General features: G+C 39.1%; 1 protein-coding gene across 5 annotated transcripts in view; it reads right to left on the bottom strand.

The window, feature by feature from the left end:
* CADPS2 (calcium dependent secretion activator 2) overlaps window positions 1-6,608 on the bottom strand; it is a 367,836-nt gene extending 361,228 nt beyond the window's left edge. For 3 of the 5 annotated variants that reach the window (XM_075208942.1, XM_075208943.1, XM_075208944.1), the window contains exon 1: window positions 5,972-6,607. In XM_075208942.1, coding sequence (XP_075065043.1) covers window positions 5,972-6,310 — 339 coding nt within the window. In that variant the 5' untranslated portion in view covers window positions 6,311-6,607. Of the gene's footprint in view, window positions 1-5,971 lie in introns of all 5 variants that reach the window. The other 2 variants (XM_075208940.1, XM_075208941.1) reach the window with 1 other exon arrangement.
* Window positions 6,609-17,056: the final 10,448 nt, after the last annotated feature.

Raw genomic sequence — 17,056 nt, 5'->3', positions numbered from 1 at the left:
CAGAAATACAGAGAGTGTGATCCCAAGGGTTTACGTTTCCTATAACCCTGTTTCCTAACGATTACTGTAATATTCCCCCAAATTTAACAATTCTCATCTGTCCACTACTGCATGACACCTAATGTCAGGGAAGCTGTACGGTCAACAATCACAATGGCAGTTTAAATTCCCCCAACATTAAATGGCATGGCAGAGAAGAGGGACAATCTTGAATTTCCTGACATAATGAAACTGTCATTGCAAAGGATAGTGGTACTTACTTGTTCTCTTTCACAACTAAGAAAAAACTGAAAGAGCTATTGAGGAGAAGCAACACTATTTTAGCACTATGGGAGTCTATTTATTAAAATTACATTCATTAACGCAATTTAATCTCCCAGTTGCCATGGTTCCAAACACTGAACCGGATGGCCATATAGATTTAGTTTTATTTTCTGGTTACCAAGCAGTTGCCTTATTCACAGAACCCTACCGAAAAAAGGGTTATTGCCGGCAGTAGACCACCTAATATATAGGACATATAGAAAAAAAAAAGCCCTATCTCTTGCAAAAACAACAAAGGAAAAATTAAAACCAAATTTAAAAAAAACAAACAATTTTGCAGCAAGGAGGGAGGAGTTATTCGCACATTCATGTTACACTTGCATGAAAATATAAGTACAGCCTTTTGTGCTTACTGCGGTTATCTTGATAGTGCTTGCTCAGCTGCGCAATGGTCTCATGCAGCCCGGCCTAAATCTTACTCTTTTCCCCTGCATTATATTGAAAGTTATTTACGAATGATAAGCACTATAAAACATTGAATAAGGATTTGCCAATTTGACATTGTGCTAAAAACCACTAAGGAATGTGTGCGGCAACATTTATATTGTGCTTTAGGAAGCTAAAATGACAGAAAACATATTCCTTTTCAAACTAATAGAATGCAGTTCTATAGTGCTAACATTGGAGACTACAATCCTGCCTTCAGCAAGTAATTACTTTTGAGCAAAGACTCAAACAAGAGTACACATGGATGATACAGTAAAAGGTGATCCACAAGGCATGTACTGTTTTAAATTGAATAGAATGAATAAATAAAGCCTTTGGTAAACAGATGGCTTCAATACACATCTTTGGACCATTTTAAAGTGTAAATATGATCTAGAAATGTTATTTATACATTATTATTCTTCAGTAAAACACAGATATAAGTCATACTCTACAGATCTGAACAAAAAAAATAAGTCAATTCAAGCATATGAAGGAATAATGGATTCTTCAGAGGAGTGTACTTAGAAAATGTGGTTACACTGCTTTCCAAACTGATCTGCTCTATAGGACAGCCCCAGTGACTTTTGCTGGGACCTATGGTTTATACTGTTGGCAATCTGAACAGCAGAGGTGTGCGAACAGTGGGACTAATGGTCCTGATGCCTGCACGCTTTTCAAGAGCAGCTTGCACACATCGCTTTCCATTTGGACTGCTGCATGAACACATTTTCTAAATATGTTCGTTTGAGTGAAACGCAAGAGGGGTTGCATATTATTTGACAAAATTAAAAATAATTTTCAGACATGGAATAATTGTGTCGAACCAACATGTGTAGGATAATTAGTCATTTTTTAGCAAAGAATACTCAAACATACATGCTTTGTAGAACTTTTACCTTATAAATTATGGGGTCTCTTGTCCAAGTTATTTTTCTGTACTCTAAGTGTGCAGTAAAGAATTCAGCACAGCAGTGGTTAGCTACTTAATTTATTTATAACCATGATTAATGTCTTTTATCCATTTTAGTAGACTAATGTTCAATATTTTTTTTATTAGTAAAACAAAGGCTTTTTTTGTCTATTGATTGGTTCCAGTCCCTAGAGAAAGGATTCGAATGGCCTTTTGTGCACAGGAATAATATTAGAACTTTATAAGGAACAGCTATAATTAGGTATGCGCGCACACACAGACATGTTTAACTGGGAGAAAAATAGCCACAAATTACATAGTTTGGTTTTATCAGAGTAAACTGAAGAAAACATTATTTTATGCAGCCTAGGTGCTCAGTAAGGGAAATGTACTTGGATTTAAATTCAGAACCCTTTACAAAGCAGATCTGTTGCAGAGAGAAAAAGGAGAGCTGCTAATTATGCTGAAGCAGTTTCACCTGATGGACCAAACCACACAAATTACCCGAACATGAATGCTGGGTGACTGGATTGGGGGGAGAGGCAGGTTTGCTCATGAAAAGCACTTTTGGGACCCAAAAGGGCAGAATACAAAGAAATAAAATAACATTTGCACAGCTATATATGAGAACTAAAACTAAAGATATAGTTCTGAAATTAGTTTCAAATTATAACAAAAAATAATAAGCTATATCCAGATTTTACCATAATTAAGTTAAATATTCAGTGTGAAGCACAAGTTTTCTGTAGCTATAGGTAGCATATTTTTATAAATGGGAACTTTAAAGTCTTCAGAGTTCGCTCTCCGTTTTTTTGGTAAACATATTATGTTGAGGAAATAACTGCCTGCATTTTCCAACTGAAGACAATAAGCATTCTCGTGGCAAATAAAGGTATTCTTATTCCTTAAAGATGTGATGTTTTAAAGTTAAGGCTACTCCTGGATAATCTTAAAAGGGAAATATATATTTTGTCCCTTAAAATTGGCTGATATGGGGATGAAACTGTAATCTTTAGGGCATAACCGCAAAATATATGTGTGAAATCCCCAACCGTATCAAATCCTCTACAACAAAGTGGGAGTCTGGGTCTGGATAAACAGAGTGAAGGAAAACAGGAGTTTAGTAAGCTTTGTGGGGTTTTAGATGACTGTCCATTGTAGAAAACATTATTGGTAGTATATTCCCATAATCCTTTGTTTCAGCTTCTCAAAGATTCCAAACCGTGATTCAAGTTAACGCTTAAAATATCTAGAGTTATTTAGGATATGAATAATTCAGATTACTGTAACTAAATTGGTATAGATCAATAGACAGTTTATATCTAACTTTAATAAGTTTGAATTACAATTTGTAAGTATTCCAGACATGAAGGGTTAAAGTGGAAGGGAGTAAATCAGATCTGTTACGGCATAGTGCTTTTTGAGCAAGATATTCTGCTTTATAGAAAATCACCTTAATTTTTCAGATTTTATAAAGACTGAGGGAGATTCAAATGAGTGCAAGGTGCCACTCAACATCACCAACGTGCCACTCAACATCACCAACGTGCTTCTACCTGTTATGGTAAGAAATGGCTCACTTTCTGCACACTTCTATGGAATGCGAGGAAATTAAGTGGAGACTTAAGTGAGACCATTGAAAAGATGTGTCTTTTGAACTGTTCTAGTGACATACTGCACTGATTTGAATACCCCCCAAGTGTAGGTTTAAAGATTAATTATTGTTTAACGTAGTTAAGGAGAAATGTTGCTGATCATGTTGATATACACCTAGACACAACATTAAAACCACTGACAAGTGAAATGAATAACATTAATTATCTAGTTACAACTGGCACCTGTCAAGGGGTGGGATATATTAGGCAGCAAGTAAACAGTCAGTTCTTGGAAGTTGATGTATTAGAAAGCAGGAAAAATGGGCAAGTGTAAGGATCTGAGTGACTTTGAAACTGCCTAAATTGTGATAGCTAGACGACTGGGTCAGAGCATCTCCAAAATGGCAGGTCTTGTGGGGTGTTCTCAGTATGCAGTGGTCAATACCTACCAAAAATGATCCAAGGAATGACAACCAGTGAACAGGTGACAGGGTCATGGACTCCCAAGGCTCAATGGTGCATGTGGAGAGCGAAGTTGGTGTAATCCCACAGAAGAGCAACTGTAGCACTTAACTGCTGAACCAGTTAATGCTGGCTATGATAAAAAGGTGTCAGAATATATATTGCATCACAGCTTGGTGCATATGGGGCTGTGTAGCCACAGACCAGTCAGAGTGCCCATGCTGACCCCTGTCCACCACAGAAAGTGTCTACAATGGGCATATGAGCACCAGAAAAAGGAGCAATTAAATAAGGTGGCCTTGTCTGATGAATCATGTTTTAGTTTACATCATGGGTATGGCCAGGTGTGTGCATCATTTACCTGAGGAATAGATGGCACCAGGATGCACTATGGCAAGAAGGCAAGCTGGTGGAGGTAGTGTGATGCTCTGGCCAATGTCCTGCTGGAAAACCTTGGGTCCTGGCATTCATGTGGATGTTAGTTTTATATATATCACTTACTAAAACATTGCTGCAGACCCACGTATACCCCCATCATGGCAACCATATGCCTCTTTCAGCAGGATAATGTGCCCTGCACACTGAATATAGTTGTTCAGGAATGGTTTGCGGAACATGACAAGAGATTAAGGTATTGACTTGGCCTCAAATTCCTCAGATCTCAATCAAATCGAGCATCTGTGGGATGTGCTTGAAAAACAAGTCCGCGCCACGAAGAATTCGGAACTTACAGGACTTAAAGGATCTGCTGCTAACGTCTTGGTGCCAGATACAACTTCAGAGGTCTTGTGGAGTCCATGCCTTGACGGGTCAGAGTTGATCTGAAGGTACGGATGGGATCTTCACAATATTATGCAGGTGATTTTAATGTTGTGGTTGATCGGTTTTTATTTATATGAGATATAGATATCAGTGTAGCTATTTGTTGATATCAGTCAACAAGCAGTTCTGAAAATTTCTAACAGGGACCATATTTTCATTAACTTTACACCTGACATCCATGATTTACTGTCTGCTGCAACCCTAGTCTGTTAAAATGTTGCCTTCTGTATTCTATTACAGTGTTCCACCACAAACCATTTCTGTTACAGAGAAATATGTTTTTAATTCACCACCAATACAGGTTCCACAAAAAAAAAAACCTTCTTCAAGGTGCAAATATTTTTTACTGAAAAGGAGTAAGATACCAAATTATATTTAAATCCAGCATGGAGAGGTAAAATTATAAATGCATGCTGTAATGCGATGTGTGGAAGAAGGCTTGAGGTTGCAAGTGAATGTTTATCTCATACACACACTTCCATCCTGAGGCTTATGGATAGTAGAGGCAAAAAACATAAGCTATTTGCACATATATCACCTATGTTGCTTCACTTCACCAGGAAAATATAGGAGTTTATCCTCAAGTAGATCAGATACCAAAGGACAACTTCCTTCCACCAGACAGCAACATGCTGAGTGATAATCCCATGGCAAGACACCCAGGGGACTTCAATCCTACTAATTAGTTACAGAACATAATTTTTCATGGAATCTAATATTTTATTAAAGAGATGTTGAAGCATTTTAATTTATACATATCCTACCTTGTTATAGTGACAGATAAATTGATAGTCAGAACTGCTAATCTATAGACAAACGTCCTTATATATATATATTCTCACTGAAACCATGGCATTTTGAGGTCACAGTATTGTAGGCTGCCATTTAAACAAGAAAAATAAGCTATATACACACTTGTATCTAAAGCCATGCAGCAAGCATGAATTTTATGACACAGCACATTAAAAGTAACCATAATACTCAGACCCCTTCCCTGACAGACTACCCAAAATTCATCATTACTGATCTAAGCTTTAATGCAGCGTTTCTTCTATTAGAGTTCTCTATTAACATCTCATTTACATTGGATATCAATAGGGCACTTAAAAAAATGTAAGCATCCCACTCCCATATCAATAATACTTTGTTAACGTCAATCCTATATGAACCGATTCTCTAGTAGATGTATTCATCTTCTTTACTACTACATGTTTCATATTACCCCACCAATCTGTATCAATATTGTGACATAAACCAGTACGTGCTGCACACATTGCTACAACTATACATTAGATATATATATATATATATATATAATTACACACACAATAGTGGAGGAAACGTGCTGTCAGAGCTAGATGTGCAACAGATTGTACTGGTGAGAAGTTGACACTTGCTGCAGAAAGCGGAGGATCACGCAGCCAGTTACCTTTTGCTGCCTCCTGGTCATGTCGGTAGGTTGCTTAGCGTTGAAGGGATAGGCGATGCACCTCATAATGAAGACATAAAGCTGTAACCTGTTCTTCCTCTCCCTTTCCTCCCTCTGCACCCTTTCCTGCTCCTCTTTTCCCTCACTGGTGATAGATGGACTAGGGCTCGCAGGTCTTGCTAGGGTGGAGCGGACAGCAGTGTCTCTGGGATCCCGAGGAGGTGCATGCTGAGCCCGGTTAGAAGAGGAGCCTCCGCCGCCAGAGACCACCAGCACATCCCGCCTCTCCTCTTCCAGTAACTCATCCGATTCTTCCTCGCTGGAAGACGGATCCAACATTCTCCCGATTTTCCTGCGACAGCTCCACGCAACACTTACTTCCCCTTTCGCTTTCAGATGCTTCTTCTGTCCCTGAAGCCTCTAAAACTGTGCACACACCTTTCCGGACACGTTGAGTTAGAGAGGACTATTTCCTATGATCCACAAGAATCGGAGGGTGGAGAGAGACAGGCGGGGTTTCTCTCTAGGGTCCCGCCTTGTATAGGAACACGGGTAGCTCTGACTCCCCACACAAAACCCAACTTTAGATCCAGAGAAGAACGCGAGCGGTTTGGGCACCTGTTGCACTGCTGCTGATCACTTCTGTCTCTACGGCCGAGGTGGATAGGCTGCTGAAAGTGGGAGTGACAGCCAAGATGTGATGACTTGTACATTGACTTTATAGGGTAATAATATAATGTTTTAAAAATCATACAGGTCTATTTATAATGCTCATTTGTTTGCTTAAAATCCCCCGAAAACTGCAGTTGGCCAGGTCAGCATATATTGCAATATGTGGAAACAAGAATGCCTGTTTATACGCAGAAGTAGACTTTTTTTTTTTTTTTTTAAAAAAAAAATGTTTTTCAAACGTGGTAGATATTATGTAAACACAATATAGTCACCCTGAGTTTCAGAGAGATTTAGCCAAAAAACATTTATTCTTTTAAGGTGGCTAGTAGAGGGATTTCAGAAGGAAGTCTGTAAGAGAGTAGGGGGTAAATGTATCAAGTTGAGAGTTTTCTGGTGGGTTTGATTCTAGCTATCATTTATTTAGTACATTCTACAAAATGACAGCTAGAATGTGATTGGTTGCTGTAGGCAAAATCTCCACTTTTTAAACCCACCGGAAAACTCTCAGCTTGATATATTTACCCCCAGGTGTGAGCAGGCCCGGCGCTCCCATTAGGCAATTGCCTAGGGCGCCGGGCTCTGCAGGGCACCTCGAAATTAAAAAAAAAACGAAAAGCCACGGGGAGGAGAGGAGGGAATGGGCTATTGAATCTTACCTGCATGAAGCTGCTCCTCTCTGCTCTGTCTTCTCCCCTCCGCTCACTGACAGTGACAGGCCGTGATGATGTCATCATCACGGCCCGACAGTGTCTGTGAGTGGAGGGGAGAAGACAGAGCAGAGAGGAGCAGCTTCATGCAGGTTAGTTAAAGAAAGACATGGGGAGGGGTGGGGAGCTGAGGGGAGGGAAGCGCAGCGGCGATTTTTAAAGGGGGGGGGCGGCGATTTTCACACGGGGGGGGGGGGGGGGCGGCGATTTTCACACTGTGCCCAGGGCGCCAAGGACCCTAGCACCGGCGCTGGGTGTGAGTATGTTACACACAGCTTGTCTATATCTCTGATTATTTTTCAAACTTCTTGTATTTATCAGCTGCAAGCTCTAATTAGAGATAACATTTTTAAAACTTTTCCACAAAGTATTCCCCTCATTCTGGGTTTGGCCATCAAATTTCACTGGTGGTTGGGATTTGGCCTTAAGTGATCCCAATTCTACTCCGACCAGAGCACACAGGAAAATTAATTTTCTGTCGCCATGCCAGTTCTATAGACTATACATTATATAAAATGCTAATTTATAAATACACATATTTGCTATTGATATAACTCATTACATTTTGGACTACATTTCTGGGATTGCACTAACGGTATAAATAATTGTGAAAAATTGCAAAACGTTTATTTTTTTTTCCCTTTTTTGCTTGTTTCCCCTATATAATTTTACAATTACATATATAGTCTACTTATTATATGTTCCTAAGAGAAATACCAAAATCTCCTGAAAAATATAAAAATACAATTCACATGTGTATATCCAGGAGAAAGAAATCCACTTAGAGATACAATATAAATACTCACATAATGTCACACTGGGCCTAATTCACATCAGGGGGTAAATGTATCAAGCTGAGAGTTTTCCGGCGGGTTTGAAAGTGGAGATGTTGCCTATAGCAACCAATCAGATTCTAGCTATCATTTTGTAGAATATACTAAATGATAGCTAGAATCTGATTGGTTGCTATCATTTTGTAGAATATACTAAATAAATGATAGTTAGAATCTGATTGGTTTTTCAAACCCGCCGAAAAACTCTCAGCTTGATACATTTTTCCCCAGATGTGTTTAATAAAAGAGCACAGAACTTCAGCGTAATTCTGACTGTATAAAAATCCAAGGGGATCTCGGGACACCCACATTACACATTTCAAAATCCCCCTGCACACCCCTCACTTTCTTAACAATTTCTTAATCATTACCACTTGCCACAAAATACACCCACATGCACTCAGACCTCCACAAGCCATCAGACCCCACAGGAACTTCAAAATTCCCAACATAGACCTCCCCACATGCCGACCAGACCTCTCCCTACACTCCTTTTGCACTTCCTCCTCATGACTTCTCACACCTCCCCCACTTTAGTTTTAAAGATGGAGCCCACAGAGGACGAAGGGGGAGCATACTGCACTCCCTCCTCCTCTTCTGGCATGGTGATATGCTGTATGACTTTCATGCGATATGCAGAGGAGGCAATATGACGTGGAAGTCACTGTTCCCATTCAGTCTCATTATCTGCAGCAAAGCAGAGAATAAGTGATATCGGGAGTAGCCAACCTGGGTGTCGCAGTGAAGACTTGCTGGAGTGTTGGCGGCCTGTTGCCCACTGTTTTAAACTAAAAGTTTAGGACGTTTAGGACATTTGAAAGAAATATGTTTTGCCACCATCATGAAGAAACACAGTAAGCTGCATGTGAACAGAGGAAAAGAGTAGCATGTAAAATAATAACTACATGGACAATGCATTATGAACAGTGCTATCCCTATTCTAATTCTCATTCTATGTAAATCTGAATGGTTGGACTGAGGAAATCATTATATCTATTGAAAGTGTTTACATTTCTGGACTGTATTAGCTGCTTCCTCATCTACTGGAAGTCTATGCAACCTCACCAGTATCTTTTAGGTTGACTCATTTTTAACTGAAATTAACATAAACCGATGGAAATGCAGGTGCAATGCAGTTTGTCTAGTTCTTCAGCTTTTCTGCAGTGGCAGAAATGTAACTACCTCAACCTTTTTAAAAGATATTAATAAATCAATAAAAGGGGCGTTAAAGGGACAAGTCTGTGTAATGCAAGAGTGATGTTTGTTTTTTTTTTCTTACCTCCTCCAGATGACCTTCTTGCCACCAACACGCCAGCCTTTAAAGGTTCTTCTTGCCCAATGTGGGGGGATTCAGTGCATAAACAACACGGTGGGACCTGATGATCTTTTTACACAAGAGTGAAAGCAATGGAAAGGAAAAAGAAAGTCTGTAAAATTGGGGTATTCACTATTATCTTACTTCCTCAAGGCAATATTCTTGCCTCTGACTTGGGAAGGTGTTTGACTATTTATGAGGATTCCACTGAGACCACTAATATCATGTTCTACCTCCACCCCTTTTACCACCAAGACTCTACACACCACCAATAAAAATGGACCGTGGCTGGGGAAGATTGACCAAGGGTGGGGGCAAGGATCAGTTGAATTTGAGGAAGAGACAAAAAAGGACTCCTGGAGAGGAGGGGGGTTGTTGTTGGATAATCTTGGAAGAGTAAGGTCTTGAACTGATTGAGAGTAACCATATTCTCTCAGGGCCAGAAAGGATTGCTGAAGCAGGAGCTTTTCAGACTGAGCAGGCAGTGTACCTCCAGGACTGAATCTGTCACCACTCCATCGGGAGACACTCGCAGATTCTGGGAAATTGGTGAGACAACATCAGTAGGGAGACTAATACCCAGGGTCCTACCAAGATGGTGGAGAGTCAGCCGAGTGGCCAGGACCTTCTAGATACACAGACCCACCTTACAGACCAGAACCTCTGGCCCACTTAGATTGCCGTCTGTGGACTTTATTGCTGGGAATTGGTGCCCGCTAGAACTCTGTGCTGGGAGGTAACCTGCTGGGAACTTTGTTGGAGAGTTTTCACTTGCACTAGTGATTTTCTGACACTTGTTATATTTGAGGAGGAAAACGTTTCTCCTTTATGAGCATTGTTGTATTTTTCTGAGTGTGTACACTTTTTGTTTAATGAAAGAGGTTATTATCTCTTTCCAGCCTCCTTATCTGTGTGACCTGTGAACCTAGAAGGCTGGGCATCTAGACAACAACGGTTTCAACCGCGGTGTCCTCATAGGGCATGATTCATGTTCGGACGTACGACCATTTGCGTACCGTATCTTGCGTGATATAGCTCTGTGCAATAGCTCTGTGCATGCTCAGAAAAAGACCTTGCACCAATTGCATGCCATACATGTCCAAAAACAAATGATATTTATGACAGCCTTTGACTTGAGGGGAAGAATGGGGGAAGAAAGAGGCATTCTAGGCCATATACAGTCAGGGCCGGATAACCCGAGGTCTAACTGGGCTATAGCCCAGGGGCCTCGGGCATCCAGAGGGCCCTTCAAAGTCCTCAGCAGCATTATTGATCGGTCCGGGGGCGCCCCCAGCCCGATCAATGCTGCTGAGCACTGTCACTGTAGTCCTCCGTCCCCGGCGCTCAGTAATCTGCTTACTGAGGAGATCTCGCGAGTGAACTCTCGCGAGATCTCCTCAGTAAGGAGCTTACAGCGCGCCGGGGACGGAGGACTACAGTGACAGGTAAGCGCTTGGGGGGGGCCCTCACGGGGTACGGGGGGTGGCGAGTGGCTCACATTGGGGGCCTCACGGGGGAATGGAGGCGCCCTTAGCCCAGGGGCCTCCTTTCCCTTAATCCGGCCCTGTATACAGTAATGGTTTGCCGGCGTACATGCTGCCGGTTCAAGTCCTGGGTTTATAGTAAGTACGCTTGATTTCAGCTCTGTCATTTGCACCAGCTATAGGGCAGGGGTAAGTGCTGGCAAAACATATAAAAACGCATTTATGTACATTATGCATTGAAAGCATCTTGATTTTTGATTTGAATGTGAACAGAAAAAAAATATTGAAATTAATAATTGTACCTTTAACAGTTGTTCATTTATTTTATAATATAATTATATTTTTTATGTGTTCTCTTGTATTGCACATACGCTTGTGCATATACTGCTGTCTGTTCTGTGTGTCTATGTAAGGCAATTACTGTTTAGACAAAGTGTGCTTACACCCAGCTTCAAATCGAAACACATTTTGAGATCCGCTCCATTTGATTACGGTATGGGAAATACGCTCAAGTTCTGTGCTCTTTTTTAAAATGCAACTTGTGTGCACGATACGGCCGAACATGAATTAAGCCTATTATGCCAATATTTTTGGCATGTATAGCTATATAATAGCATAATAGAATCTATATTTGACAGGTGATACTGGGACAAATAGGGCGATATGTGTGTACAAAATATATGTCCTTTTTACTATAGACCTTTTATGTATTCATTCTACGCTGTAAAGAACATTTTTTCATCATAATATGCACATCACACATATATTATTTCACTGTACCATAGGCAATGAAAGGGTTGGGTACGATATGGAGACAATGAAAATGTTGATATTTAGAATGTTGACACCATACTGTCGACAATTAGAATGTCGATATGTTCATTGAGTCGCACGAATAAAATGTTAATGCTGTGACTGTCGAAAGGGTTAAAATGTGAAGAGTCAAAACCGAACACAATGTTTGAAACGCGTGCCGTCTCCTCCTTCCCCCCCCCCCCATGCAGCTTAAAACACCGGTAGTAATGACTAGCGATGCTGAAGCTTTTACTATGCTAAGTAAAGTTCTTACCATTAATGTGACTCTCTCTCTGAAAGTTGCTTAATTATTATCTTTATCTCCTCAAAGAATGTAGGTATGTGTTGGGCCACATTTTTATAGCAACTAGTGCAGCCATAGTCCAGAACTGGAAAAACTCGCTACCACCCACTTTCGCGAAGGTTATATCCAGAATACAGTTCAACTTTCACACGGAGATTATGGTGTACCATATTCAACCTCTAGGTCCTCTACTATTTTTAAATGTCATGAATTTGTTACAGATGGGGAGGGTTCTCACTGGTCAGAACTAAGGAAATCTCTGACCATCTACTCTTTAGCTTAAATGAACCTTCACAAGACTAAAAGTCCACGCAGCTTACATTTATTACTGAGCTGAATAGATTGTATTAGATGAGACGTTATATTGTAGTTGTGATTGCACCATTTTATGTTTGTTCCCCCAATAACCCCAGTTGTTATTACCCTCTCCCTTTTTATTTTCTGCACCCCTGATGCAGAAAATAAAACTATTCTTCTTATAAAACCTATTGATAAAAATATTATGCTAGAGAAGCTTGAAAATTTTGAATAGGTTTGAAATTCAATAAAAATTCACAGAACATGTTCATGGTACAAATGGATATAGAGTTTAACATTTGAGGCTGGCATTTGCTGTATGAGCATGGTGTCATGTCTGCGGTTCACTTTCGAGATCGCTGTTTGAGGTTCATGTTTGCCATTTGCATTGCAGTTCATGCTAAAATTAGTATTTTAAAAATAATATTTGTAAAAACAAATGTTTTCATTGATGTAAATTACAAACAGAACTGTTCAAGGTTTGCAGTTTGCCTTTTGCAATAAAATATTGCTAAAATTATTAAAATGTATTGGATGAGTGTGAGCTAACTGGCGCACTGTCGAACATGTTTGATCCCCCACACCCCCCCCCCTAAAAAAAAAAAAAAAAAAAAGAAACCCCACTAGGGGTTAGAGAGTTAGACAAACTGCTTATAAACAAACAAACAAACAAGGGATAAGCCACCACCGATAAAAACAGAAGCCCACAAAAAGCGTACTAAGAGACAGAACTAAATCAATGAACAACTTAATACTTCTTATGTTTAAATAATCATGAAATTAACTTAATCATACATTTTTTTTAAAAACAGATACGTTTCATAAATCTATAAAAATTAGCAAATCAACCATTACAATGAGCATATCAACAATGTACTGAAGATCGTTCCTTGTAAAAGACAGCAGAGAACGGCACACCATGGGCATGATTCATTAAGGTAAGTAAGGCAAAAAAATGAGTAACTTTGCACCCTGATAAAACTATGTTGCATTGGATGGGGATATATTTAAAATGGGCTGGCAGATTTATAGTTGAGGTAGGGCCTGTCCTAGAACAACTTTATATTTCAGTGTAAAAATAAAGCTATAAAGTATTTGTGTGATACATGAGAAAACCAGTATTTAACTTATGTGCAAAATAAAAAACTAATTGGCACCCCTGGCATTGTAACATGGTTTGTCCAGAAGAAAATATACTCCTTTTTTGCCTTACTTTCCTTAATGAATCAGGCCCCATGTGATTTAAAATCAAAAGCTGACTTCCATAATTAGGAACTAAAAGGCCCACAAGTTCATCCAGCTTTATGAAAGTGTAATAAAGAGTCCCATATATGGAGAGATTAATCCAGTTAGCAAAAGATAGCAATCTTGCATAATTCTGTGGTAAAACCTGGTCCAGAACAGAACTAATTGTACTTAAAAAAGGATTTAGGATAATACCTCTTTTCATGTAAGTGGCAAGTTACTAATTGAGGTTTCATCTTGACGAGCCATTAGGAGAGTAAAGCATAAAAAAGGAGTAAGTTTGTACCTGGGCCAAACCATGTTACATTGGAGGGGGAGATAAATGTAAAATGTGGGAACAGATTTATAGTTGGTTAGGACATGTCCTAGATCATCTTTGAATTTCAGTGTAAAAATAAAGATACCAAGTATTTGTGTGCTACACGAATAAGCAGTCTTATTTCTTTGTGCTTTGCTTGCCTTAATGATTCAGGTCCGACATGTGTCTGTCCATACTAGGTATTCTCTTGTAGTAGTCTTGTAGTTTCCTTTGTGATCTCAGATATCCCAAATGATACAGATATTGTTAGGGAACTTGTTTCTCCACTTCAGCTGAGTTCTAAAATGAATGAACCTCATTGATACATTCATACTTTGTAATAATGATCCTAATAGTTACAGTGAGGTTCTTTGCAGCTAGACATCATGAAGGATCTAGCCATAACTGGCTAATCATAGCAACTTTCTGATGCTTTGACCAAGCCAATCTGCATCGGTTAGTTGCTGACAGGCCTCCTGCCCTGTCAGTCACTTCTGGGCTCCACAAGGAGCAGGTTAGCATTGTCAATGTTTTATTTTTATTATTTCATTTATATTAACAGCTGAAAGAAAGGATTGGAGGAGTCTTTATTTAAATAAAGTATTTTTTTTTTTTACAGCATGTGGTTGTTGTTTTCGCCCCACTATCTTTTAATGTGGCACTACAGGTGCTAGGGCTTTAATATTTTGATCAAAATATGAGATAATACCTCATTTTAATTTTGCTAGATTCATACAGTATGCAAAACTAAGGATGAGTGCTGACAACAACTGTGTTTTTTTTTTTATTTGGCTCAAGAGCGCCTGCACAAAATATGCCTAATTATTTCTAATCAATGTTGGAGATTATGTGGTTACGTCAGCCAATTTACTCATACCTTGTGGACCTGCCCCCAAATCAACTAATTTTGAAATGAAAAAAGTTACTTCTAGGCTATAGCTAAGATTAGTAATCTAACATTAAATTTATCCTTTACCATCTTACTTTTGTGCACCCCCAGAGAGCATATCAGCAGATCTACAGACCAGCTCTTTATGCATATATGTTGTGCTGAAAAATATCAAATTGCATTCAATAGGAAAAAAAGGTAACCCTCCCTCACAATAAGTAGTAATCTACTGCACTTGGTTAATTTCCAAAATTAAGTATATCACTGGTCTACAAAACAACATAGTCAACAAGTTTCATATGGTTTGGATCCCTGGTATTCAGATTTCTATACCCAACTGTCAGGCAACTCATAAAGCATTTAATTGTATAAAGCGAAATAACCCTGATTCACACCCTCCTGTCCCCCTCCCATCCAAATCCCAACCTCTTTGATCCATTAACTCCCCCCCTCCCCTTACACACCCCATCCATAATTGCATTAAGCAAAATTCACAAAGACACAGAGCTGTTTGCTTTTTCTATTTGTTAATTGAATTAATTTTTAATGTCCATTACTATTGACACATAGTTTGTAACATCTATTTCGTTTCTCTCATGAACAAACATTTTGCTAAACTGTTACCACCTTTTACCACTTGTCCTGTATTCCGTATTTTTTTATTTTTAAATACTTTGAAATATAAATTAAGTAAAGATACATAAACAATGATCTTGTTACATATGGCAGAGGACAGAAGTACAATTTATGTAACAATACTTGAGGTTTTACTGTTCTTACATGTATGTCAAGGACTCCCTGGAAGAGAGACAGTTTGCAGTTGATTTTTTTTCCTGTAATCTACTTTTTTCCCAGACATGTCTACACCTCATATCCTGTTTCATGTTAACTGTTCCTGTTAAACTCTGTCAAAAAAAAAAACATGTACTTTTATATCCATGTGTTACATGCTACAGTCACACCAGCTACATTACCATTTTTACAGCCTTTTTTGGGTCAGTGTAAAATGCATGCTCAGTAGATGCAAAGGGGTGGAGAGGGTGATATTTAGAGGTATTTTGTGCTGTGCAAAGGGGCTCACAGCCATTTCATTACCTTAAGAATTGCTTGATTTTTGGACCAGGTCCATACTTTTAGTGGGACACATTTTACATCTGGTAACAGATCTGTACACTTGGTACATCAGGGAAAGAACCCTGGCTATTGATGCTAGGCAACTGATCCGGCATGCTCAGTGATCGCCATGTTTCTTAACAGATCTTTACACTTTTGTGCAGTGCATCTCTGGCTCTTTGCACACCTAGGTGTTTTTTTAGTTTGTGGAGCCACCTACCGAGAAAAGTAATCATGCAACTTGGCATGTACCGTTTGGGACATCTAGATGTTTGGCTCTATGCAACAAGAACATATTGTAAATTAGGTCATTTTCATTCTTTTGTCACTCTCCCTGAAGATTTTAGAATTCAAATACCTGTAAAATTATATACCTGCATATAAACAAAATACAGTTCATTAATTTAAAAGAAGTTGTTATTATTTGGAAAATGTAACATTAAGAACAAATATAATTATAATTCTAAAATAACGATCAGTGAACTTTTCCGAATAGGCAATGTTATATCGGGTAAGTAAAATAATCAATTTATAATATAGATAAGCAGTGTAAAAAAATTAATTGCATTCTGTGAAATTTTAATTCATAGAGATAAGAGAAAATGGACTGGGGACATGGAGTAGCATGCTGTTTCACTTAATTGTGTTTTATGAATTTGGGGAGCGGTAAGAAGGACACTTGATATTAGTTTGATGGTTCTTTAATGGTATTGATGATTACATTACAAAAAGCAATATGGCTCACTGACTCAGTTCTATAGCTATAACATAGTGTGGCATGGGGACCCTTCTGGTGAAGCCCACACGAACAATTTCTTGCTTTTTTAATTTGTTTTATTGTCAGGATGGCAAAGTAATCAATAACAGCCCCAAACACTTTTTGTGTGACCCTAATGCTAAGTAGATAAAGACCAACTCCCTAGACACTGGCCACTGCCTAGCATTGGTCACAAAAGCAAAATACAGGTTTCAAAAGTTTACACTCTTCCCACAGCCCTAAACTGATGGACAGATGACACTCCTACCTTGCCTTTAAAAAGGAGTTCTGCTTAATTACTCTCACTGCCACTGCAGACACACCCTGTCAGGTTGCTGTTCGCTGTGGAAAAAGATCCTTCTAAACCTCTACAAAA

Source organism: Mixophyes fleayi, chromosome 4, assembly GCF_038048845.1.
Source record: "Mixophyes fleayi isolate aMixFle1 chromosome 4, aMixFle1.hap1, whole genome shotgun sequence".
In the NCBI taxonomy this organism is placed as follows: Eukaryota; Metazoa; Chordata; class Amphibia; order Anura; family Limnodynastidae; genus Mixophyes; species Mixophyes fleayi.
Note: the sequence above shows the minus strand (reverse complement) of the source record. Positions and strands in the feature narration are given on the sequence as shown.